The 27,616-nt window shown below is 29.5% G+C and overlaps 1 protein-coding gene and 1 long non-coding RNA gene across 2 annotated transcripts; one reads left to right on the plus strand and one right to left on the minus strand.

Annotated features, from left to right (window-relative positions):
* Positions 1-1,721: 1,721 nt before the first annotated feature.
* On the plus strand, positions 1,722-27,020 carry LOC122268203 (uncharacterized). Its single transcript, XR_001585732.3, has 3 exons — positions 1,722-1,848; positions 15,901-16,021; positions 26,445-27,020. It is a non-coding gene; the product is annotated as an uncharacterized lncRNA (long non-coding RNA).
* Positions 9,842-11,629, minus strand: LOC107456598 (nop5 ribonucleoprotein). Its single transcript, XM_016074507.4, has one exon. It carries the CDS (start codon positions 11,460-11,462, stop codon positions 10,035-10,037), a length of 1,428 nt encoding a protein of 475 aa, XP_015929993.2. The 5' UTR covers positions 11,463-11,629; the 3' UTR covers positions 9,842-10,034.
* Positions 27,021-27,616: the final 596 nt, after the last annotated feature.

The raw sequence follows: 27,616 nt of genomic DNA on the forward strand, positions 1-27,616 counted from the left end.
ACTCTAATAAGAGATTTTAAATCAATTCAATTTAAAAATTGATGCCAATCAATTTTGCTGATACAGACCAATTTTTAAATTAATTAGAAGTTAAATAACCTAATAAAGTTTACTTACCTACTTGATAAATATTAAAATGATGTGGCAAACTAATTATCTTATAGTTTTCGAATTGTGTTTTGCTGACTCTGGATTCTTTCTCAGATTCGGGTTTTTCCTTTTTTTATTCATTATCCTATTTTGTATTATGTATCTTAGAATGGTTCAAAATAACTACACCTACGTAAATTTTTTATTGTAAACTTTTAAAAATGTATAATAACTAATCAAATAAAGCATAAAATCCATGGATTGAAAAGAATGGAGGTCAGATGTTAGCTAACTAGATTTTTCATTGTGATTTATTAAGGGTAAAGTGGTTTGTGATAAAAAAATAGAAGATGAGAAATTCAGCAGAAGTTAGAGTATTTTATAACTGAAACGAAAAATGCACTGTTCAAGTTTGGCAAGATATGAGTATTTTTCTTAGGCGTGCATAAATAGAACACTTGAAAGCCCTCCTGAACAATTTGATTGATAATCATTTTGGTAATTTTGTGAAAAGAAGTATCACAAAAATTGATTAACTAAATATTTCAGCAGGTTATTTGGCATTGAGATTTTCAACACTAATATCATTTTTATGCCTTTTTAATGTTATCATATGAGGATTTACGGAAAATTTTCGTTACAAAAATTGAAAAAAATCAGAAAAATGGAGAAGGATTCATAAATTACATATTTTAATAAAAATTGAGATTTCTATTGGATTCTATTTCTATGGATATGACTGCAATTTTTTAATTCTTTTTTAACTTATACATCATACATTGATTTTGTTACGCCTTTCAACTTTACTGATCTTACATGATATGGCACCAAAAAAATAATTTTGAGGTAGAAGTTGTCTAAACACATGTGATAACTTTCAAAGAGCAATCTGAGAAAATTTATCTTTTGGTAGGAATACGCTTGAAGCAATGCGATGATTTTAAACTTGCCGAGAAGATTTAACCGGGTTTTAGAACAGAAAAATAACTTAAATGTTTTAAAAGCTATTAAACTTTTTTAAAAATCACCTATTTGGCGACATTTACCCACCTAGATGAAAATTATCGAAACCACTGCTTTATTCTCAGTTTTTAAAAATAAATATATACTGAGACTGCTACTTATTTATTCATAAACGAAAAAAAAATGGTAATAGAAGTAATTGGCAGTCATAGTAGTTAATTTTAAACATCATTCAAGGAGAAAACATGTAATCAAGTTTTATTTAACAATTAAGTATAACTTTCTTTTTTATATTCTCTTATTTTTATCTAATCTTATAAGTGATTTTGTATTCTAATGATTTATGCCTATTCATCAAAATTAAATATTAATTGTATTCAGATGCAGCCAATCTTTTTCACAAGAATGCTAGAGTGAGTTCAAAAGCATATTTCAATATTCATAGCAATACACTAGTAAAACAGATTAAAATATGCACCAATTATTTCGAATTTAATCTATTAGGAATGCGGAAATACGTGTGATGCATGCAATTTTACACTTTTGTTACAAATAAATAAACAATCGATATGGAATATTTTTTCTTTCCACAATTAGTCTTATCAAGTTTATCGGTTTAATTTTTATCTTGTTTTTCAACATTTTATGAAATGATTAAAAAAAAAAGATTCATTTTCATTAATGTGTTAAAAGCCGACCGATCTCAAATTAATATGTAGGAATTTTCTGCAATTTCAGATTATTTTTGTGACCGTTATTTGATAATTGACGGTAAATTTGTGAGTTTAGAATAAGGTGAGAACTTTATATTTCGTAAAAATTTTATTATAATACATGTAATAATGTTTTTGTAGTACCTAAAGAATGATTTCTTAAAAAAAAACTACTATGATTAAACATTTGTCATTAGACTCGCAACTATGACAGAGTTTGCGAAGTCCGGATGTTACCATAACATTTTGACACATACTATAATTCCCAACTTGGAATTTTATCACAGATCTATATTTTAACATAATAGTAAGATTACATCCCTTAAGTTGTGTGAATTCGTTTGACACAAGTAAAGGAAACATAAAAAACAATGCATGTTCTTAATTCGCACCCTATATGAGTTATAAAGAACAATGATTTAAATTAAATTTTATAGGGAAAAAATGCCTCCTTAGTTACCCAATTGTTTCGGATAGTGCATTTATTTTGAAAACATGAAAAATTATTCATAAATTTATAATTATTGAGAAAGAAAAATTAAAAAAATTGACTTTTTTTAGATTCATAAAATTTGTTCTAAAATAATATGGCGACTAATTATTAAGGTATACAACTTTTAAGTTTTAGAGTGGAGACTTAGGATGTCTACTCAGGGGTGACAACGAAGTGCTAAAAGGTTAATTTGACTAATGAATGATAAATTCTAAAAATTGAGATCACGCTTTTCAAATTATGCCATGTGAAAAATCAAATTCTTTATAAAAACACCAATAACTGAATGGCTCTTTTTCAGACAAAATCAAATTTCCTGAAATCTCCAAAGGGAAAAAATTTTCATAAATTAAATTAAAATATTTGTAATTTAATTAAGAACTTACTAATCTTTATAATCGTAAAAATTTAAAAATTATTTTTAATTCCTTTAATATTTATTGACAAAATGTTATACTATTAATTTTATTAAAGGCTTTAGACTGGAATTATTTTCAAAAATGGTTATCCTAATATTATGTGGGGTTATGGTGATGTCATGACAAATAACAATGCCAATTGCTGATATTCTAAAAGCTTAGTTGTGCTGAGAGTAAATTTTATGTAGAATTTCAGGCTCTTCAATGGTACTTTGAAATTCCGTATTTCTGGAGTGAATAAACAACAAAAACCTGCGTGCAATTGTAATAAAATTATAACTTTCGATTGGGCCGGGATAGCTTGGTTGGCATGGCGCTGGACTAGTGTTCGTGAATTCATATTCAGCCAGCTGAATACTTTCTGGGTAGTAAATGGTGACGGGTGCACGTTAAATCTGTCGGATCACAAAGTCCTCCATGTTCTCATAACAAATACCCCTGGAGGTACTGAATTAGAGACTGCGTTCTCTGGTTAAGGTCAAAATTACGATCTACGGATGAACGAATGGCTCTGCCCTATAAACAGGTGGGGCAGAAGTCGAATTCTTAGCCATAGATGGCACCCCTGGACTTAATGGTTTACAATAACAATCACTTTCAATTTGCTATGGAAAATAAATACAAACCGTTTACAGAGTTCATATTATAACCTGTGCAAGCGGCATAACATGGTTGAACTTACCTTTCAATTCATAGATGCTACATATTCATAGAGACCTACCACTAAGAAAAGTGTCTGCTTATATGACCATCATTCTCCAGTAAATGAAAAAGTAATTTTAACTCATAAATAATAGTAATCCAGGGCTCCAACTGTTTTAACACAGCTCAACCCTCGATGCATGGTTTAATTCTAGATAACAGAAAAACTTTTTGTTTTAAATACTTTGTAAGATTGAAAATGATTTTTTATCAACTATAGTGATACTGAAAATTAAGGACTTAAAAACGTTGAACCAAAATTAAGTGCTTTTGACCCTTTATCTACTAACAGTACCAATCACTGTAAAATAATGACCACTTGGATCAGTCTGCGTAGGGACCGAGGGTGTGCGGTATTGGTCCTCGTTAAACTGTTCTACCGTAAAGTGCTCGACTTCGCGTGCAGGTCGTTGGGCTACCGAAGCAGGGGATCAAAATTGTGATGGCTTGTCTTCGGATCATCCTCAGGGATGTTTCCCAGACCGTCGCCAATAGCCCATTGTGCAGCTCTAGTGCAACGTAAATTAACTACAACACTTTAAAATAATTAAATTTCGCACTGGGGAGATTTTTTTTCTTGTATATTCTTTAATTATCAATAAGGCAGCTAAAAAAAATATATTTATGAAAAAATTTTCAGAAGTTCATAATGCAGTAGATAAAGCCTCCTATTTTCCAAAATAAAAATCAAACAGTTCTTAAGAACCATGTAATAAGTCATAATTCATATCTGTTATGCAACATCAAAAAAAGACATAAGCTGTTTTTTTTTTCTTGTGTAATTTACACAGCCCAAGGCTTCACAAATTGTTGATTTATGGCTCCTTATCGATCTTAGAGTCCTTTCTTAAAATTCAAACTTATAAATAGAGCCTGTTCAAAAAATTTAAATTTATAAAAACAATACTTTTGCAGTAAGTAGATTCTTAATATTTTTTCAAAATGTTTTAATTTATGAAAATATTAGTACTTTATCAAATTTTTGCACATAATTGTTTTTAAATATTTTTGATATTGAATATAAAATATAGTTTCTGTAAAAATTAATTTTTCAATTTATGAAATTTTTATAAAAAAATCTTTGATGGAGCCTATAGTCTATTCCATATCATACCTGAGTTTTTTTAATATTTACTGTTCTCTTTTTTATAAATAAAAAATGCAAATTCTTTTTCAGAAAAGTTTCTTTTTTTTTACTATAAATTTTTTTTCTTCTGAAATATATTTTTCTAAGAGACACTACTTGTACGCCCCCCCCCCATGTTTTCAGCTGCCATATTCCACCGTCTTAGACACAACAGGAAATCTTTGAATAACATGATAACCACCTATCCTGATGGTTATCATGTTATTCATTTAATATTTTGACAGTTCCTTCTGCAAACTCTTTGTGGAGTCGCCCTGAATTGAATTCAATCCACAATTTCTCATCAGAAGAAATTCTACTTGGGTGGTTAGACGCATTTCTTCAAAAGAAAATACATACTTTAAAATATCAGAACCTTCCTTTACTTTTCAGGATCTTTTCGGGTGAAAGGAGGCTTAAGAGAAAAATCCGTATAATTAGTTATTTAAGTATAGTAGAATTAGTTAGTCTCGAAATATTTTGTCAGATACTGAAATATCAACATTTTCTACGTAAGAAAAAGAATTTCTCGGTTTTTTTGGCTCTGTATTTTAAAAATAATAATTAAAATATTTATTGGTTTAAATTAACCTTTCGATGTTTAAAAAAAATTAATGATTCAAATGTCTTTTTTTGAAATTATTTAAATTCCTATACATTTTATTAGTTTATAACTAACGGATTTGCACACTTATATTATGTAATTTGTATTTCAGATAATATTTAAAAGCCCCTTTAATTAAACAAACTCAAAATCTTAAATTTCTGCATTCACATTTTTAAAGTTTCTATAAAAAGCAAATTGTACTTTAGAGCTACACATGGCGCAAAAGACACAAAATTTGAATCTTTACAGAGATTGAATAAAGCTAAAAAATTTTTTACTTTTGTCGTAAAAAAATAATAATAAAATCACATATTGAATTAGCTACACAGCAAATATGCTCAACTGTCATCAGTTTAATAATATTCACCTGTCTATTTGGGTGGGTTTTTTTTTTCATTCATTCTGAAGGAAAAATATTTTTCAATTGAATATTGCACATATGAGGTTAATATTTAGAAAATTAAATAATCAAATACAAAAAGAAAGCGAAATAAGAACTGCACAAGAGATAGGACACTTAAGCAAAGGCAAGGAGAATGGAAAGAGCTGGCTGACCAGTGTATAAACATAGCCAATGCGCAAATTTCTTGGCCTTGAAAACTGATCCAGTGCCAAACTAAAACACCTTCTTCTTTGTACATTCGCTTTACTATGAAGGTGTTTATAAGTTAAATACATTTAAACATGAAAAACTTCTAATGCATGTTTCAAGATAAACTTTTCTTATTATACAACATTTATTTATATTTGTATGCGCATTTAAACTGCAATTAATTCCAAAATAGTGAAGAACTACTTTTCAAAGGCGGAATATTACATTTCCTACCCTTCCCTGCAGTGCCAACTTAAGGTGGAATGGACTATAAAACAATTGTGGGATTGCCAATATTTTTAAAATCAATTGTCATTAAATGATTTGGTTTCAAAAATGATGAAAATAATCTGTCACCAGTATTAGCAGTTAATCATTACAATTATTTATGATTATGACTCAAGTTTTGTAACTTTGACAAAAACATATCGGTGATCATGGAGCCACCTATGACAAACATATAAGACATGTATTTTGAATGGAATATTTATACTAAGGGAATCATATAAGACATCTTACTCTTAAGATGGTTAATAAGAAAAGCTATGTAAATATTACAGAGGGGCCATTTTTCCTAACTAGCTACCCGTAATCAGAAATATCATAACACAAACATATGCAGTTATCGTTAACGAAGTTTAAATTAAGATGTGCTTACCACTTAATTCCACATTACAAAACTCTTGTTAGAATGAATAAAGATGATTTTTTTTGTTGCTTAATCTTGATTAACAAGTTTTTATTTATTGCTATTGATTGATTTAAGGAGTAGAAAAAATTACCACAGATAACAAATTTCCAAACTCTCTCCAAAAATTTTTTAAAACAGATTATTACGAAAGTTTTCAGAAACTGTAATTTTAATTATGAGACACTAAGACCAAAATCTTGACCATGTAATCATAATAATTATGAATAAATCATTAAAATTAGCACCTTTGATATTATCTTAATATGTTTTTTATAACTTAGAGTCAAGTAAGATCTTTTTTATTCCAACCGTGTTCTCCCTAAAATAGATGTAACAAAGTGATATGGCCAAATACAGAATGTTCGGCCTAAGAGCAGCATATTTTTTTTATATAGAAATAAGTTTAGACATTATTAAAAAATAATCAAAACTTAGCTGTGTCATTGGGAATTTTGTAAAGGGAGTAAAAAAAAAAAACTAATAAAAATGTATAAGATAACTAAGAAAATTAGAAATATAAAGATAAAAAAAAAACTTGACTAACAACCGTTAAAAAAAAATCCTCTACATTCTTAAGACAAAACCTTAATGCTAAAAATAATATTTTTTTGAAAAACTTTTTTATACATAAAACATTACAAGAAATATTTCTATCAGGAACACTTTTAAAAATGCACTATAATAAAAATGACTAAAAAAATAAAGATTATATTCAAAAGCAAAGCAGAAATAATAAAAATTGATCTTCATTTCTGAAAATTTTTTTAAAGCTAAACATTTTAGTTTCCCAATTACTGTATTTTCAAGAAAAAGTGAACATTTAAGTCCAATAGAAACCCTCTTGATTGCCATATCACAATAAAGACGTATTTAAAACCTTTGGCTTTTTTTTTAAAAGAAAAAGTTAGATAAAAACCGAAATAAAATACGTTCTTAACTTTTAAACGAAAGATTCAACACTAAAAATCTTAAAAACCTTTTACAACGCCGTATTTATAGAAAAAAGTGAACGTAAAATAATATCATTGTTTAGATACACTATTTAAAAGATGCTGATAAAAAGAAAAATTACTGCGCTTTAGTTAAAACAGAAAAAGCAAAAATGAAAAAAAAGTTCTGTCATTTTAAAAACACAAAGTATTGAAAAAACAGTGAAATTGACTTGCCTGAACATAATTAAAGAAAAAAATCAACATAAAACAAAACTTATGATAAAGTAATCTAGTATCAATCCTTCTAATTTCACTATTCCATGTGTCTTTCAGAACATAAATTAACAAGTTTCAGAAATTAAGTAAATATGCGTAAAAACAATTATTAATAACGTGTAGGTATAAGTCTGATCATATATTATTTTTTTAATTAAATCTATTAAAATTTCTTCCCAAACAAACTTTGTTGAAAAATATTTTTCCAAATAATAATTTGCGGAATATTCTGCCAACGAAGTATTCGTTACACCCCTACATCCTAAGCATTCTTTGAAGAGCGGCCTGCCCTCTTAGGTGATCTTTTTGTAAAAATAAATTAATTCACTGAATCCCAGTGGCAGAATTGCGGTGACACGACGACATTGTCGCAGAATGTTACTGAGTTTTTTGCAGAAAGATCTTAGTCCTATTCGCATGATTTTGTAGTCGATCTTTATTTTGGAATTATTACATGGATTTTACGACTTTTAATTTACGTACAAATTTTAAATTTTGTAATGATTTAAAAAATTAGAAAGGGGAAATAATTAGGGCATTTCTCCACCTACAAAATGTGAGAAAGTGCCTATAATATTACCAGGGGTCTGTCTAGGTTTTTCTGACAGGTACCTATTTTGTGAAAATTTAGACGTAATTTGTGAAAAATTAAAAATTATATTAAAAAATCAACACAAAAATATGGATTTATCGTTTCTTAAGGGATACAAAAGTGAAATTTTAAGAAAAAGTATTTTGTGAAACCACCGTTTTTCCAAAATTGAATTTGTGAAGGTACCGCTAAACGGTAGTATTTTCGGCCTGGACAGACCCCTGATTACAATTAAAAGAAATATTACTTTTACAATAAAAATTGTTACTTTAAATTAGCAATTGTTACAATTAAAATTATCTTAAAGAAAAATATATTATTAATGCCAGGGTAGTTGTCGCAGAAAGACCGAAAAAATTCTGCCACAGGGGGCAAAATTATCTGTTTTTATAGGTTTCATTCAGATTACTATTACAAATATTTATTTTGTTAGGATAATCCTCAACTGGTTCGATTTTTATAAGTTTTTTTCTCAAGGGTTTTATTAACTAATTCAAGTGATTTAAAATTATTTTTAAAAAAAATACATTAAAAAAAATGCATGTCAAAGATGCTGAAAAGAAATAGAGAAATCTATGCGGAATCGAGATAATTAAAATAAAGTGCATTGTATGTTGTATTGAAAACCCTGTCAAATAACTGTGTTTAAACGACACTAAAATGCTATTTCTTAAAGATATATTTGTAATAATAACACCCTTAACACGATTTATACTTAATTCTTCAAAACAAGCAGTAAAAATCTCTTACACCAAATTAAAAAGAATACTATTTTAACTATTAAACAAGCATTGATTATCATAAACTTGCTAAAATTTTTAAAATTATCTTTTTTAAATATAAATCAAGTAATTCATGCTAAAAGTAATTTCTAAGTAATGAAATTTAAATCTTATTATAAATATAAACTTTATCATAATAAAAGCTAAAAGATATAATCAAAGTATTCCATCGATCAAGAAATGATCTCGCATATTGAAATCCATTTTGAAGCCCGGATCTTAATCATAGCCAATCACTAGAATCAATCAGCAGTTTTTATCAAGGCAATAATTTAAGTGATAAAATAACATCTTAAAATGTTGTCTGGCAACCCCAATAACTGTTTTAGAAATTCAGCAAGTAATCCTTATTATATATTGCTTCTAGCATAGAAAAAAAATGGTGTTCTCACCTTCTTTATGCTTACAAAATCTAATTAATTAAGCTAAACCTTGAGACATCTAGTGTCACCAACATCTTTTAAAACTATAACAAATCTTTAAAATAAAAACTGGCTATTACTATGCGATAAAAAAAACCTGATGGTAAGTTTACAGTAATAATAAAAACTGAAATAATATATTAAGATTAAAGTCTAAAACCTAATAGGGTAATATAATATACCCACACATATGATATGCTTGGATATAAAATGCCTAAATTATTTGTTTCAGTTAAAATTGAAATAAAATATTAACAATTTAACATAAGGCTAATCAATAAATTGAACAATAGGAGGCAAACACACAAAAACGAAGAAACCCAGTTTTAATGATTAATGTTATACTGATGATACTCTGATAAGCTAAAAAAATCCTTACAAAATATTCATAGTTTAAAAGTATAAGAAAAAAAAATTAAAAAGACTAGGAAAATGCAAAACTTATTCAATTTAACACCAAATTTATAACAGTTCTTAACAATACATACATTCCAGCTTCACAATATTATTTGAGTAATGAATGCAATGATGATAAAAAATTTAAAATTGGTTGACTTTAACAAAAAAATGACTCATATATGGCATAAAATATGGAGATAGTTCTGGAATTTCTTCACTCCCAACCATACAACAACTATTCATCACTTTCTTCCTCCTCCTCTTCTTCCTTAACTTCTACTTTTGGTTTTTTAGACTCTTGGTGTGAATCAGAAAATTTCCTTTTTTGTCCAACAGATCCAGTGGATTCATTTAAAAACGAATCACTTGAGTCCTTATATTGGAATACCTTACTTTTATTCTCATACTTTTCAAACCTAGCTTTTGCTTTACCTCTACCACTAATTTGCATACTATGTCCTTCCTCTATCAATTTTAATTGGCGTTCTAATTTGGCACGAGCCGTAACACCAATCTCGATTTCCTCTTCACCAAAAGCATCGACTCTGCAAGCAAGAGCAGTTTTGGCTGCAAGCATACGAGAAATTTTACCTCTGACATTGGGTTTGCTTTGTCCTATCATTTGGGCATGATAGATAAGACCATACTTTGGTGTGTCGTGACGTGATTTCAAAGCACGAAACAGAGCTTTTTCGGCTCCGAGAATTTGCACAGTAGAAGCAGGATGTTTCGCTAAATTCACCAACGAACCGGCGTGTGCGATCAATCTAGCTCCCACCATTTCTCCAACTAGGGAAACTACATTAGGTGCTAGAGCTGTCATACGATTCTTCAGATACACTTGAAGATTGGAACGTAGCTCATACAGCTTGAGCACTTCATCACACATGCCTCGTATGTTACGGAAATCATCTTCTGCCATTTCACAACCCATGGAAATTTCAGCTACAGCTTTGATTTTTTTATCATCTTCCTCACTCAGCAGATCGGAAAGATCCATGGTTGCTGTGTTGTCACGATCTCCAACTTTAATAACAAACTTAATGTATGTAAGGTTATCATTAATGAGCTTAACCAGTTCAGGAAAATGCCATCCATACCATTCTTTACATCTCATGATGTAATTATTTAATTCTTTGTCAAGATCCTCAAGAGCTTTCACTGCAGAGATGACCATTTTATCAATCTTATCAGGGCTGAATTTAAATTTATAACGACCCAATCCGTGAGCAACGCCAAGAGACATGGCTTCTGTATCACGTTCCGGCAAATTTTCAATAAAGCTATCAAAATGTAATCTGATAACACGCATCAACTCACTGACGGCTGTGTTGTTGGTGATGCAATTGATTTCAAGCTTCTTTTTGATGGAATTACCAAGTTTGGGATCGGCAACGGCCAGCTCATCAGCTCCAACTTCACTTAAAAGACTCTTTAACTTTTTCTTCATACCTTTAACCAATTTCCCTTCGATTAGTTGATTTGCAGCTTCGATGGCTTCCTCCATATCTTCATACTTTTTAAACAACTTCAATTCAAGCAATTTGTGGGCTTTTTCCGGCTCTACGTGCTCTTGATAAATATTTTCAACATCTCGTAATTTTTTCTCTTTACGAACTTTGAATACGGCATATCCGCCAGAAGTCTCAAACAAAACCAACATTTTGTAGAAATTTATTTTAATCCAATATTATGGTACTTAAAACTTTTTGTATAACTTTCTGCTTTTAGTTGAACGTAAAAAACGTGCACGATCAAAATACAACAAAACAGATGCAAACCGCGGTCGAGAGGAGTTGAGAAGTTAGGCTACTGATAACGAAACCACGATGGCCAAATCCATAAAGATCTCATTGAATGCGTAATAAGCAAAGTACGTCACTTAATAGTTCCGTTGCCATAAAAACCATGGAATACATACCTGCCAACTTTTCCGGAAGATTTTATTTTTATATTTAAAGTGGTAGCAATACCCACTTTATTCCAATTAACTTTTTGAATTATAATGATAATTATAAATTAGTTTGACAACCACTGCATATAAATAATTACAATAAATATATAAAAGCATAATAATCCTTTCGCAAGTGAATTTCAACGGAATCAAAATATAGATATATTTTTGAGTCCGATTGTTTTTCGTTAATCGTATTACAACCACTCTGAAAATCCATTCTCGGAAAGAGTGAAAGTTGGCAGGTATGGAATAGTGTTTCTGTATGAGAGTTTCCTTAACTAATTCTTTTCTTATTAGCGATCGCAACGCTCGGATACGCCATCTGGGGAGAGACCGGTTTCATGCTTTTGGCCCAAATGGCTTTAAAATACAACTGAAACAGTAACCCGGAAACTTAGGCAGTCCCGAGCTTGCAGCGCTCCCTAGTGCAGAAAACACCATCCATATATTATTTTTAAATATATTATTATATTAAAACAAACTTGAAAATTTCAATGCATTTTACGCAAAAATTTTTTCTTCTTCCTGGTTTATGATCAGATAGGTAGGTATTCTATTTACGTCGCATTAGAGCTGCTCAATGGGCTATTGGTTACAGTATGGATGGGTGATCGAATGTAAACAATTACAAGCGTCCTTAAACCGGAAGAAATTTAGAAAATTTCCGGTGTATCCCTCCGCTTATGTTATGACTACGAGGCGATGTGTGAACAAGCCTAATATTCTATGCAGTTTTGTTATTGTAATTTGGGTTCAAATCTAAACATAATTGTACCATTCATAAGAGCTTTCAGAAATGTATTGCTTCTCAGCGATCGTAAGGCCAAAAAAAATTTTGGAAAGTAATATCTCATAGTGAATAATTCTTAAGGTTTGCCATGTTTTGTATTTTATCCCTTATTTGGCTGCATTTGAATAAAATGTCTCTAAAAATATCTTTTTAAGTTAGCCTAATTAGAAAATATTCTAATGATTATAATATTAATATGATAATGCTGAAGTTTAAGGGCTGAAAGAAAGAACTCGGTACATGTGAAATACTGCAAAAGATATGATGCAATAATATGATGGCGCGTTTTTTCAATCTGCGACGTAAAAATATATCGGAAGTAGTAACCCGGAAGTCTTGAAAGAGCAATTTTACCGCTAGCGGCACCACCCTTAGCTTTACACGAGCACCCATCCATGGGAAACGTCCTCAAGGATGATCCGAAGACAAGCCATTACAATTTTGATCCTCTGCAGAGGGGGTGGCTCCTTCGCTTCGGTAGCTCGACGATTTTCTCGCGAAGTCTTAGCACTTTACGGTCGTATTGTCTAACGACGACCGATACCGCGCATCCCGTGTCCCTACGTAGACTGATCAAAGTGATCACCCACGTGCTAACTGACCGCAGCCAGTGATGCTTGACTTCGGTGTTCTACTGGTAAACGAGTCCTTACGATCCACTGGGGGACTGATTTATGATCAGATTTTTTACAACTGGAAGAAAGAGACAAAAGAATAGTTCAATTAAAAATTATTAAATAAATTAAAAAATTTTCTGCAGTTAAATTAATCATATAACTTACTTTTTTGATAAAATATTTGTGCATTTAAAATCAATTTTGATTTCACTACTTAATTCCTTCATTCACTAATTTTTCAAAATTTATTATTTACTCTTTCTTATATAAAAGTTGTCCTAATTTACTTTTTAAACATTATTTTTACTAAGTATATTATCTAACGACAAAGAACTGAACATGAGTAAACATGAGACAAAGAATTAATGTATTTTACATTGATTTTAAGGTTTGGATACATTGATTTTAAGAGCTTGGATTTAGCTAAACAATCTATAAATTGGTTTCCTTTCCATATACTAATTACATTTTTGATCATTAAAATAAGTTTCGTGATGTAAATTTCTATTTTTTTTTTGAAATATTAGTTGAAAATTTATGGATGGTTAACAAAGTATAAATAATAACCAGATTCTGCAAATTGAATGGAATTGTGAAAACTGCCTGTTTATTCCACTTCTGATATTGTATTCGCAGCAGGGCTGAAATAAGTCGGATAAAATGGACATCTAATAGTAAAACCTATTCATTTAATTGATTTTCGTGGGGAGTAAAATTAGTTTGTGGTAATTATAATCTGTTCATAACATATTTACTTTTTTATCAGGTGTTATATGTGTTATAACAGTAAAAAATAAAACTTGGTCATAATATAGATATTTTAAGTTTAACGAAAACAAGCTATAATTAGATGATTTACTTACCAATTTTTGCTCCTTTCTGATTCGATATATATATGCTTTCAGCCTTGGTTGACGAGACAATAATGTGAACAAGGCAAAAAGTCTTATTTTCTATTAAGTTTTATCACTGCGATTGAAATTAAACCATTCATATGGCTTTCTTAAATTGTATAAGTTCTAGAAGGTTGTGAATCAAAAATTGATTTATGGAAATTAATATAATAACATAAAAAAGTGTAAAGGTTGCTTTGTTTCAAGAGTTATTCTAATTTTTATGTTTTCAGCAAAAGTTATTCAATTTTACAAATTACATGATAAATAGAGAATGGCGCGTTTTTTAAGTTTGGACATGAAATTAAGTCGGAAGTAGAAACCTGGAAGTCTTAGTATGAATTAGTTAGCACCACCTGTGCTTAGCGTCATAGAGTTAACTAAACATTTCTTATTATCATTATTACTTTTCTAAAAATAATCATGCATTATTCCAGTATCAGAAAGTAGATGGTCAAAACAATTTTCGATTAATTTGATACACGTAATAAATTTATTTCCAAAATTCCTTACTTTATTTGCAGCAACGTCCTATAAAAAATTAAAAAAATTGTAAATTTACTTTAGACTAACAAACAAAGTTTTTTAATTAATTTAAAGTTAATAAAATATTTAATGAGGTCGGGTTAGCCTGGTTGGCAGGGAGCTGGACTCTCGTTTGTTTGAGCGGTAGTTTGAATCCAGCCGGCTGAAGACTCCATGTGTAGTAAATGGTAACTGGTGCTCGTTAAACCTGTCGGGTCGCGAAGTCCTCCATGTTCCCATAGCAAAGAAAACCTCTGGGGGTACTGAATTGGAGATTGATCGTTTTCCGGTTCAGGTCAAAATTACGATCTGTGACTGAATGACTGAATGGGTTCACCCTATAAACGGGTGTGACGTATGGGTGTGGCCGAGGTCGAATTCTTCGCCATAGCAGGCGCACTGGAAAACAAGAACAATCGCACCCCTTGCCTTAATGGACTACCACAACAGCAACAACAAAATACTTATATTTTAGATTTTACTTTATTTTGAAAATAGCTCTGTAAGCTGTTGTAGAACTAAGTATTATGACTTTAATTGTTATAATGCCTTGGTAATTAAAATATATCATTTCATTCAAATCTAGGCGAAAAATATCACAATTCTAGTAGCATTATTTTATTTTTAATAGGAAGTTGCAATTACTCCAACTCTTTAAATCTTCTTTTGCACCTTTGATTTAGTTAGACGTCGTGGTGGACAAAACTATTTTAAAACATCAAAGTTACAACCCCTTCATATGCTACAAACAGGAAAAGTTAGCAACTCTGGCAGTTACAAATGAATTCAGAGAATCCTTATTTTTTATTAAAAAATTGAGAAAAAAATTAAGTAACTTATCTACAATAAATACTTGTTTTACAATAAATACTTAACCCTTTACCTGACGGACTTTCAAGACCTTCATAAGAAAGTGGTAATATATATGTGATTAAATTTGAGATATTTTATGCATTTAGCTACCATTTTCGTTTCGAAATACATATCAAGTAAATGATTAGAAAGGATTTAGATTTTAATATTATCAAAATAAATAATGAATAAAAATATTTACTATTATTCAGGATAAATTCTAAATACAATAAAGTAAATCAGTCTAATTAACTTGTTAAATACTTATAAAAAGTTATCAGTTTTTTTTCTTCGGTGGATTAGGGATTTTAAAAATAGAAATTTGACGTTTGTACGTTCCAAATAGATTTGATAATACAAAGCATGATCACCATTTTTGATTTTTAAAAATTACAAAAGCTTCAATTTATTTGCTCTTTATTTTTCACACACATAAAATTTGATATATTTCCCTTCTATTATTTTAGTTTCTCATCTTGGCAATAGATGGCACTTTAGCTGTGTCTTAGTCGCACATTTGCTTCATAGAATTCCAGTGAATTCAATCTGTTTTATAGTATGTTGATCTTCGTCAAATAATTTACATTGGTATGTCAAGGTTATTATTATTCACTATTCAGTTTGTGCAACTATAAAAGTGTTATTAAACCCTAATTTTCTGATCTGGGATCGAAATTAATTTCAGTTCTGAAAAGCACTAAATTACGAGAATAATTTGAGGACGAACCCGGAATAAAACATTCCTTTGACTAATGCATAGTTAATTCTTTTAAATTAATGATTGTAATAAAATCATTTTAGTACTTTTCTCCGAAATAAATTTATGAGCAGTAGTTTCATAGGCTGAATTTACCCGAGGCAAAGGCATTTTTTTTTGTTATATGAAATAAGAAGTGTGAGTTAAATAATTGTTCCTTTAAATTAATTATTTTTTTATAAAAAGACGGAGCATGAATACAGAAAATTATATTGTGATTTCTTTAAATTAAGAAATATTTATAATATATATATATTTTTTACTTCAAATCGGTCAATTTTACTATTGATCTATTTCAGTAAACTATTGTAGTACTAATAGCGAAAACCTCACTTTCTAACTGTTCAAGAAGTTGTTTTCCTAATCAAAATTAATTTTTTTTTGAAATAAAAATAATTTTCATTAGATTTATTTTAAATTTTGGGGATTTTGAGTTCAAAACAGCTTGAAATAAAATATATTAAAATCAATAGGTATTCAGAATATTTCAGTCACAAATTTATTTTGAACTTAATGCGTAAAATATTATACTGATTCAGCTTTACATGTCGAATTACCATTTTGCATTTAGGGAGGAATTGCATCGAAGAATTAAAAGTAAAAGATTGTTTTCCTAGCAATCAAAATAATACTTTTGTTTAAAAGTCTGAGGAAGTTAAAACAACATTACTGGGCCCAGTTTTTTAACAACTAAACTATTCATGCAATATTTTCAACACAAGGTTTATAATTTGATAATCAAGAGTTCGATCAACAAAAACAGAAAAGTATGCTTAATTAGAAAAAGGGTGTTTTTTTATCACAATAAAAGGATAATTGGTACACATACATGTGAAGTCTTGTTTGCCCATTTTAAACACTTTTTATACAAACATTTTTCAATTTAAGGAACAGGTAGCACAAGCTGGAGGTCATCACTAAGCTATATCCAGTGTTATGGTGGGTTTCGAAACCACTATTTCCATATTTCAGAAAGACAATAAGCCTACCGCAAGAAAAATAAAAAAGGCGTTAAAATGTTCTTGTTTTTAATTAATTTTTGATTTACTAGAGATCTCTTGCAATGAATTTTATCAAAATAGCAAATGCGTATTTTTGTGCTGTTTAAAAACCTCCTCATACCACAGTTCGTGTTTAGGGGCGCCTCGAACAAATACTTTTAGGAGGGGGAAAATAGCATTTTTGGGAAGGAAATTCATAATTTAACCGAATTATAAATAGGTATGTAATTCATTTGCTTCAATAAAAAAATTTTGTTGCTAATATTTTCAATATATGCTATATTCCACCACTGAATTTACGATTTTATGTATAATTTTTCTAGTAAATGAGCAACGATTGGTCTGAGAGGAAGGCCCGAAACTGATTGGTTGGTTGGCCACTGGAGTTTGATCCTCAGTGGCTGCTTGCAGCCCTTTAGATCGATAGATTCTAGCTTACCTATGAAGTAAAGGCGACTTGTGCGCAATGCTGACGTCATTATTACAAGCAGGTCGTTGGTGACGAAAGGGAGGAACTGTAACCTTCATGAACCCCTTGGCAAAAATTCGCTGCTGCTTCCCTTTTATTTTTGTCAATAAATACAGACATAAGGGTATGCAGCTGCAAAAAAAAAAAAAAAAAAAAAAAANAAAAAAAAAAAAAAAAAAAAAAAAAAAAAAATCCTAATTACCCAGTTAATTGTCAGGGAGATTTTAAGTGTGGAAACAACTCAAAATGCGTGTTTACGAAAATGGACACTGAAAAAAGGCTCTTTTTCAGATTTATTCTTAACATTAAATGACTAAACGAGGAATTACGTGCCTTCTTTTCCTTATTGATTTAAACACTAAGATAATCATAACGGGGCAAAGTCCTTGACTTCAGAATCGGGGTGACTAGGCATATTACAGATGTAATTTTTCAGACAACGTCTTCGTATTCAGAACACTAAAAGATAAAGCGAGCGTTAAAATTCTTAATTCTTACAAAGCAAATTCAGTACCATTCTTATAAATTTATAGACCCGTGGCAACATTGCAAAAGACAACTGCTGATTTTCAAAGCCTTTTAAAAAAAGACTAATTATATAAAGTGTTCAAAGTGAATTACGCATATGGACTACATCACATTACGAATTTATTTGAATTCTTCATTAGTGATTTTATTTGTATCATATTTAAAAAAGAACAAAACTCATTAGCTAAGTTTGAAAAACACAATCAAATACTATGTCACTTTTCTTAGTTGTGTCCATTTTCGTAAATAAGCATTTCGAGCTGAGTCCATTATTTTAAACACGCATTTTGAGCTGTGTCTATTTTTGCTAATACGCATTTTGTGCTGTGTCTATTTTCGTTAATACGCATTTTGTGCTGTGTCTATTTTCGTTAATACGCATTTTGAGTGTCTATTTTTGCTGATACGCATTTTGTGTTGTGTTCATTTTCGTAAACACGACTTTTGAGATTTGTCCATTATCCTAAGCACGCGTTTCGAGCTGTATCCATATTTACAAACTCACTGCAACGTTATAGTTTTCACTAAACATGACGGGACGCAAAAAAGAAATCTTCTACTTTATCGTAAAATTACTGAAAAAATAATAATCGCATCAATAACGTTTTTATACCTGAATATTCTTCAATCGTTTTGCTAGAAATGTGAAATATATCATAAGGTTTCGTCCTATAATTTTTGAGTTATGATAGTAAGAACCAATCTCGCTAATAATTTTCTAAAACAGTGGTGGCAATAACTTTTTTTTAAACACATAGAGATATTTTACTTCCACAAGTTAAACCTACAACTGCGAAAATTGTATTATTTTCGAAGTTTTTCAATGCTAGCAAATTTTTATGTGCTAAAAAGTTAAGATGAGTTGAGCTCTGTTGTCAAGAAGGAAATTAACCTTGTGGAGTTAAAGATACATTGAGAGTTAAAAATAGAATCAGTTGCTGTTCGAATCCAAAACTTAATACGTAAGCTTATTAGCTTTTGGAATCGTGCCCTTATTGTCCTTACTGCCAACCCTTACTGCATCTTTTCAGTTCCTATGATATACAGTAATAATTGAAAAACCACATTCAATTTTATAAATTTTTAAATTTGTTAGTACACGCAGGATATCTATTTTTAGAGTTTGATTCGCAATTACAAAGCTAAAAAATATGTATTGTCTATAATAGGAATGCAATAAAGCATGTGAGGATTGCTTATTATCCGGAAAAAGTAAATAAGTGATGAATTGTTTAAAATTGGGAACGATAATTCTTTTAGAATTTTAGCTTCCACTGCACTTTTTTGAATTTCAACTATGTTCATTTGTTATAACTTTTAGCCCTCTGCACTCGAAAGCTCGCCTCTGACACCATAAATTATTTTCCACTCTGAATGTTAAAGCTTTTACTCTTTAATTTTTGGAAACCACTTTATTCAATAACCTTGAGGTGCTATACAGTAATTATGTAAACAGGTGGGTTTTGTCTTAAAACTCTCAGTGGTTGAGTTCGTTTTCGTAATTCTAAAAATAATCTCGAATTCAAAGGGATTAAACAAGATTCAGAAGTCATATATAACATCTTTCGCATCATTTCTTTTAGAAGCGAATGTTTTGGAAGATTTTACATGCCAAATCTTTTGGCGCCACTTGAAAGATCATGCAAGCTTTCAGCAATGGTGTACACTTATGCGAAATTTGCATCTACCAAAATGAGGTTATGAAGTTAAAAGCTTCTTCTGGTCATTACTGTTACAGACTTTTCTTTTATTTACTAAATATTATTATATTAGTACTATTATACTCTGTTGTTATTATTATTCAGTAATATATGTAACGTTAGGTGGAAATTTAAATAAAAATGCTTCCAAGAGAATTTTTTTGTAAGAATATTAGTTATTACTCATGTAAATTAAAAAGACAAAGCATCATTTATAGTAATATGTTTCATATGGCATTCATTTGAAAAATAATTTAATTTCTTTTCTCATAATTCCTTAATTAATAAATTTATTTATTTATTGTTGTGACCCGTATGTATTATACCAAGCATAGTAACCTTTTGCACCCTGAACAAGTACCATTTAAATTAATGTAAGCATTAATTTATTTAGACATATGATGCAATATTAGTATATAACCACTAAAAATCATAAAATTTGCCGGGATAGCTTGGTTAGCAGGATGATTGACTCACGTTCGTGAGTATGGAAGGTCGAATCCATCCAGCCGAAGTCTCCCTGTGTTGTAAATGGTGACTGGTGTATGCTAAATCTGTTGGGTCACAAAGTCCTCCATGTTCTCATAACAAATTATACCTCTTGGAGTACTGAATTGGAGATTTGTCGTTCCCTGGTTCAGATCAAAATTACGATCTGTGGATGAATAAATGTATGTATGAAAGGGTCCATCCTATAAACGGGTGTGGCAAAAGTCGAATTCTTGGTTATAGATGGCGCCACTATAAAATAAGAGTAATTGCCCCCTTTCCTTAATAGCCTACGACAACAGCAACAGATCCCAAAATAATGTTGTGATGAAGTATTAAGACACTGAAATTTCAAAGTGGTGACTTACTCTAAGGTGACAACGTAGAGTTGAAGATTAAATCCTGAAACAAAATTATAAAGGACTAAATTTTAACTGACTAAAAACTTGACCAATTAAAGCCCTTCAAATCACGAGGCAGAAGCAATCATTTACGTTTTTAAAATAATATACATTTATTATCTCATTTTAATGACATTTTTTCTCCAAAGGATAAAAATTCATTTTAACAATAAATTGTTTTAATGCAAAAGAAAAGTACGTGATTCAAACAAAACAGGGCCATACTTTTCTAATTCATTCAATAACACTTTTAAATTGATGAGACACAAAATAACTTTCAATCAAAGAGATTACAAGTGGGTTTAAAAAGAAATTCACTGGGCCACGAAGGCAATCTTTACAGAAAAAAAGAAGCTGTTATCGTCTGATTTATTCTATTTTAGAAATGACGACCGCATGTAGATTGAATTTTATCATACAAGGACAAAAAACGGAGTGAAGAATTGGCGATCCTCTTTTTGTTTCTTGAGTTGAAGGAAAGAACCTTCCCATGGATTTCTCACTCAAAAGAAGATCATCCAAGGTAGTTTTCACATTAGGGGAAAATCTCCCATGCGCATCCAATGCTGAAGGTGTTTGCATTATCGCCATGGAACAACGATTTAACAATGGCGTGGTTTCCTCTCGTTGATTATGTCATGTTTGCTTTCATAATTAAGAAATACAAAGTTTGGTGCTAATAAATCATAAATTAAAAACTAGTTTTTGTCCAAAGTAATTCTCGTTGTAGTAGTTTAAATAGTTTTCGTTCAAATTCATTTCTCGGATGCTATACCACGGGAGAAATTCCTTATGGCAAATTCTCTTTTACTAACATAACTAATTTAAAATTTAAAGTATAGAAAAAGTAAGTCCAGGTAAATAAACGTAGACTAAACTTTAAAGTTTCAAATGCTGAGATTTTGACTTTCAAAATATTAAAAATCCAACAAATTATGGAAGGATTATTTAGGATTACGTAGTTGGGAAGTTATCCTGCGATAATTTGTTAACATTTTGATATTTTGAAAACACTTTTTTAGCATTTGAAACTTTACGGTTTATTCGTGGTTTACCTGAATTTACTTTTATCTAAACTTTAAAATATCAGTGGAGGTGAAACAGAATTTGCCACGAAAAGATTCTCTCGTGGTAAAGCTTCCTTTTAAGTTTATCTTCTTCTAACGCTAATTCTGCTCTTTAAGTACTTTATAGATGATAATTAAATGAATGTAAGCCCTATCTTGTAGTTCAAACATAACTTTGAGTAATTAAGAAAAATTAGGGAGTGAAATATAGTTAAAGTGATTGAGATCCAGCAGATGAGATGGATTGGTCATATCTATACATAGATATGACGTATTAGTGTACAGTGTATATTTATGTATAATTTATATTATTGTTGTTATATCTATATATAGATATGACATCAATAACCCAACAAAAAATAACTTTCCACAAGCGGGAAAAAGGAAGAAAAGCAGACCACGCATTGATTGTAATGATTGTATTGTTATGTAACCATTGATTATGTAATGTTTGCTTTCGAAATCTCTCTCTCTTTATATATATATGTTCAGAGATGACAACTTATTCCGCTTTATAATAAAATATTTTCTAGTGGTAACGAAATTTAAGTTATTTTCAGTTTAGTATTTTTCAATGAAAGTAATTTTTCCATCTCTCTACATATCAAATATTCAGAGTATTAAATGAAATGTTAGTTTATTGCATTTTGTGGTGACACGTAATGTGGTGAAAAGTAAGCGGAATTATCCTTGAACTTCAAGTTTCAAACTTAATTTGCTACCAATTTATTAAAACTTTTTCAGAAAAGGGAACAGTATGCATCTTTGCATGTAGTATATACCAGAGTTGGCCGTTGATTACAGTAATAGATTACAACTGTAATTGATTACATATAATTACAGCTATGTAATCAATTTTGCTATGTAATCGTTTATGTTGTGATTACTTGTAATCGCAATTACTTGTAATCATGATTACAAGTAATTGATTACTGTAATCAAAATTGTAATCATGATTACAGCCGTAATCAAAGTTTTTGAAAATTGTAATCATGATTACAAGTAATTGATTACTGTAATCAAAAAATATAATCGATTACATTTTTGGCCAACTCTGGTATATACTATACGATACTTAAGTTATGTATATAAATGACAGGATTGACATGAAGTTTATGAGGTGTAAAATATATTTTTCAAATGTGACTAAACTGGTTGCCAAAGGCAACTAGTCAAAAAACAAAAAGGTTAATGCACATGAAACATAAAATCAAAAATATTAAAGTTATTTTTGCCTCAATTCATTTCTCTTAAAGTAAACCCTGCTTTCTAAGTACTTTAAATATGAAAATTAAATAAATGTATGCCCTACTTTGTAATGTAAATACAACTTTGTATTATACATTAAATTTAAGAGACTAAATAGTTAAGGTAATTAAAATCAAACAGATGAGAAGGATTGTTTACAGATAAGAGAACAATTATTCAACTAATTTTAACTTTTCAATCACTTGTAGAAGAAGAAGCTCTGAAAATTTAAGTTACAGAATAAAGAACTAATCCATATAATAATAAATTAGTTGCTATATACTAAATTATTAAAATTATACATATTATAAACTCAGAGAGATGACTTATGATGTTTTTTGAAAGGAAAGATTAGAGTGAGTGCATAAGGTGTCAAACTGTCGTCCAAAACTATTGGGGAAACATTCACCAGATTAAGCAGCCACTCTATTTTCCATTCAAATTCAATTATTTTGAAGATTTTAATGTGAAACTGAAGAGAAAAATATGCTCATTAAGATGAAGATTTTGGATGGATTTTGTAACTATATACTCAGTACTAAATAATTAGAATACTTTACATTCGTCTCATCTCTTAAATTGTAAAAAAAAAAGGATTTTAGCACTTGAAATCATAGCACCATATTTTTTTCGGTTTATTCTTACACATATATGGCAACGTTACTTTTAAAAACTAGGTAAAAATGTATTTAGTAAAAAATGCATTAAGACAAAAATGTATTACTAGTGAGTTCAAAAAGAAAATTGAAAAACGTCATAACAAAATCCAACATTTTTTATTTAAATTTTTTAAACAAATGCATAAAACTCGAAAATGAATGAAAATAACTTGCTAATTAATACTTTTATTCATTTTTCAAAATAATTACATTTCGAAAGCATTTATTTTATTTTATTATTTTTAGAAAGCTTACCGAGTTTTAGAAAAAAGTAACGATTTCATTCGACATTTCCGTTACAAATACTTGTACTTTTTCCCTAAAAAAGTAACGAAAGTATAAGTAAAAGTACTAAATTTAAAAAGTAACGAAGTACAAGTAAAAGTACGTACTTTTTACTTGTACCGGCGGTACAAGTAACGAAAGTAAAAGTACTGCCATATATGTTCTTACATTTCTATTCTCATTAGCAATTTAGTAATTGTTGACACTTCCGTGTCTTACAACAATTGGATACTTGCAATTCGATAAGAAGTTAAAGGATTTAAGCCTAACCACGTGATTTATTACACATTTAATCGGATACCCGTGAGCGACGTCACACGTGTGTATCGAACCTGATTGGCTTCTGAATCGACCACGTTTTACTAACGATGACGTCTCTTGCAGGTATCCAATCCTAAACGGACTAAAGCACAATCTTTTTATTATTATAGATCAAAGATGGTGAACTGGTTTCAATTAGTGTGCCAGCTAAATTATGGCTTATTATTTTAAGATATACAGCGTACTACTTGTTATATTTATTTTTAAAAATAACCTTAAATCATTGCTTTGATTATTATGAACTTTTTGCGTACCACGCGTGTTGTAGGCTCGCTATCTCTGTTATATATTATGCTTGTTATAGATTATAAAAGATCATAAACAACCATATTTATTAAAATAATCTTCAAAATTACATTGAATATATTAGATGCATGTTAAGAGGTAAACGAATGTTTCTCCGATTATTAATTGACAAAAGGAAGGTAAGAAAAAACAAATATAATTCTGTAAAACTTCTTTTCGCCTTAATTTTTGTTGTCCCTTCTTCCTCAAAGGAAATATGCATACATGAAAACCCAGAATTGGTCATTATTGTCACATTTATTTACTAAATTTTTTATTTTACTTACTTAAATTTCATCTTATTGTTTACGACGAAAAGATATGTTTACCAGATAACTAACTTTTCTTTGTGTCAAACTTCATGGGTTTCTTCGATTCAACAAATCTAAAGTCATTTCTTCGCCAAGCAAATACAGAATGAAAAAAGCCTTGCTCCAATCACTCTTCCATTTGATGGTTTCAAAACAGTTCAAAGATCAAGTAAATAATGACGCTAATTTTTTACAGTTTCTATTGGCTCTTTAAGCATCAAACAATAGGTGTCAATTGTAATTATTGTGGTGAAGTACCTTGCAGATATGCTTGCTGAATACTAACAAGCTTATTAAAAAAAGAAGTTGTGTTGTTTCGCCTTGGTTTATTGTTCTCAAAAATGGTTTTGTTTACTTTTTTTTATTTTCACCCAAACATAAATTTTTCTTCTTTGCCAATAATAGTGATCGTAGCATCCTATAAAAAATTAATTGTGGCTCTCAATTTACTTCAATAAAGAAGTTTAATTTCTTAAAATTTAAATTAACATAAAGTTAGTTTCAATTTAAAAAATAAGTTAAGTTTCAATTGATTATTAATTAGTTGATTATCAATTGATCAACTTAATGAATTGATTGGTTTTAAATTTATATTTCAATGTAAAAGTTAAGCTTTATTTTAAAGCTAACAAAATATTTAAAATTTAAATATCACTTCAGTATAAAAATAACACCGTTTACGTTTTTAGAAATAAATTTTTTGTAGCAAATTTAGAATGAACTTGCCTTGCTATACCATTCTATACTTTCTTTATAATTACTTAAACTGTATACTAATTTCAAAAAATGTAATTTAATTGTAATTGTTCATCCATATTCATAATTATTTACATAATTAACATGCCGTGGTTGTAAAACTATCTCGTTTCATCCAAAAATATGAGAGAAATAATATAATTTACCTACTAATTTAATATTCATGGGACATTAAAACTTCTGATACTAATTAACAAGAAAGGCAAAAGAGAGTTTTTCCCTTTGCCTAACGGTAGGACATTTTTTTTTGTTTCGAAAAATAAATTCTAATTCATTCTTTCGTAAATTCATTTCCTCTCCTACTTTTGGAAGATCCAAATTTTACATGGTTAAAAATGACGTCATGCCTAGAACAAGTTGGCTAGATAGAGAAGAGAAGTGGTTAAAGGACTTGGGACTTAATAGAAGGAAAAATATCGTATCGAATAGATCTAGATGGGGTAAACTGACTGAGACCGTCTAGGCCGGTTACCGGCTGTAGAGCCTAAGAAGAAGAAGAAAAATGACGTCATTTCTAAAAGCTTCAAGTATGATTATGTTTCAGATCTTGCCTACAATTTTGCCATGCAAAATTTTTCAAAACATTAGCTGCTAAATGATAGATTGTTTACATAGTGTAGAACTTTACAATTCCAACTGAAATAATTAAATTTTAAAATACAGAGATGTATAACAGTTATGCTTTGTTTTCACTGTAATCGCAACCGTAATTCCATTTTTTTCTTCATATTTAGCTTATGCATGGATCAAATAGACAACAGAACTAGACTAAGATGCTGCTCTTGACCTATGATTTCAGCTGTCTGACATAAGCATATTTTCAAGATTACCATGGATGAAATCATGTACAAACTTTGTTCTTCACATTAATTATTTTCTTAATAATTATTTTTTCTTTTGTTATTATGTTCGAAATTACCAATGAATTTTATTTATAGATTTGTTATTAAGTTCGCAATTACTAATGAATTTTATTTATGAACTAGAAGTTCCTCAAAAGAAGATTGTTTAATTAGGGTTCCTTAGCCGAAAAGAAATTAGGAACCGCCATATTACGAAATACATAAATTTCAATTAGGTAATTGCAACTCAAAAAGAAGTGAAGTGATTGTGCCAACCATGCGATGTAAATCAGATATAATTGGATACCTACCTGTAAAAGTGACGTCACTTTTTAAAACTTGATTGACTTCTGAGTTGACAAATTCCACGATTTACCTACGACAACGTCTTCGGCAGATATTCAATTGGAGAAAAGTTGTTATTTAAAAGAGTTCACATATTTAGCAAAATTTTTTTAAATTCAAATTTAAAGAAATTGAGGTCTCCTGAAATAAATCTTAAGTTTATTTACATATTTTTGGACGAAAGCGTAAATTAATTTTTTTTTTTAAAAAGCATAAATATTATACAAATTTTAGTTTTCAATTTCAAACATGTAAAGTGTAGAAAATAAAGTAAATATAAAAATCTATATGCGAAATGTAACATTTAGGTCTCCAGCAATACACGAAACTTTTTATTTAATCCGCTATTAACTTATTAACCTAACTGAGAGATTGGGTTGAAAATTGAAAACATGCGTTACTAAAAAATGCGGTTTTCAGGTAGATTCCGGAAGACCTAAGTGCTACATTTCATATATATATAAATCTTAAACTCCCTCTCCTCTCTTATCAAAAAAAATAAGTGCATCTCAAACCCCCTGCCATACTTACGTAAAGAAGTCGTAACACCTTTCGTTTTTTTTTCTTTGACTTTTACTGCAATAATCTAATTTTAAAAAAAAAAATCGAAAATATAAAAAAAAAGATATTACAATAAACGATATAGCTTCGCATAAAAGAAAATTTATGTTTTAACTCATGCTATAAAATTTTGTGCAGAGTATTCTTTAAAAATCTTT

Source organism: Parasteatoda tepidariorum, chromosome 10 (genome assembly GCF_043381705.1).
Source record: "Parasteatoda tepidariorum isolate YZ-2023 chromosome 10, CAS_Ptep_4.0, whole genome shotgun sequence".
Taxonomy (NCBI): domain Eukaryota; kingdom Metazoa; phylum Arthropoda; class Arachnida; order Araneae; family Theridiidae; genus Parasteatoda; species Parasteatoda tepidariorum.

Excerpts from the sequence above, each read along its gene's own strand:
- LOC107456598 (XM_016074507.4), bottom strand. The coding sequence starts at position 11,462 with ATGTTGGTTTTGTTTGAGACTTCTGGCGGATATGCCGTATTCAAAGTT.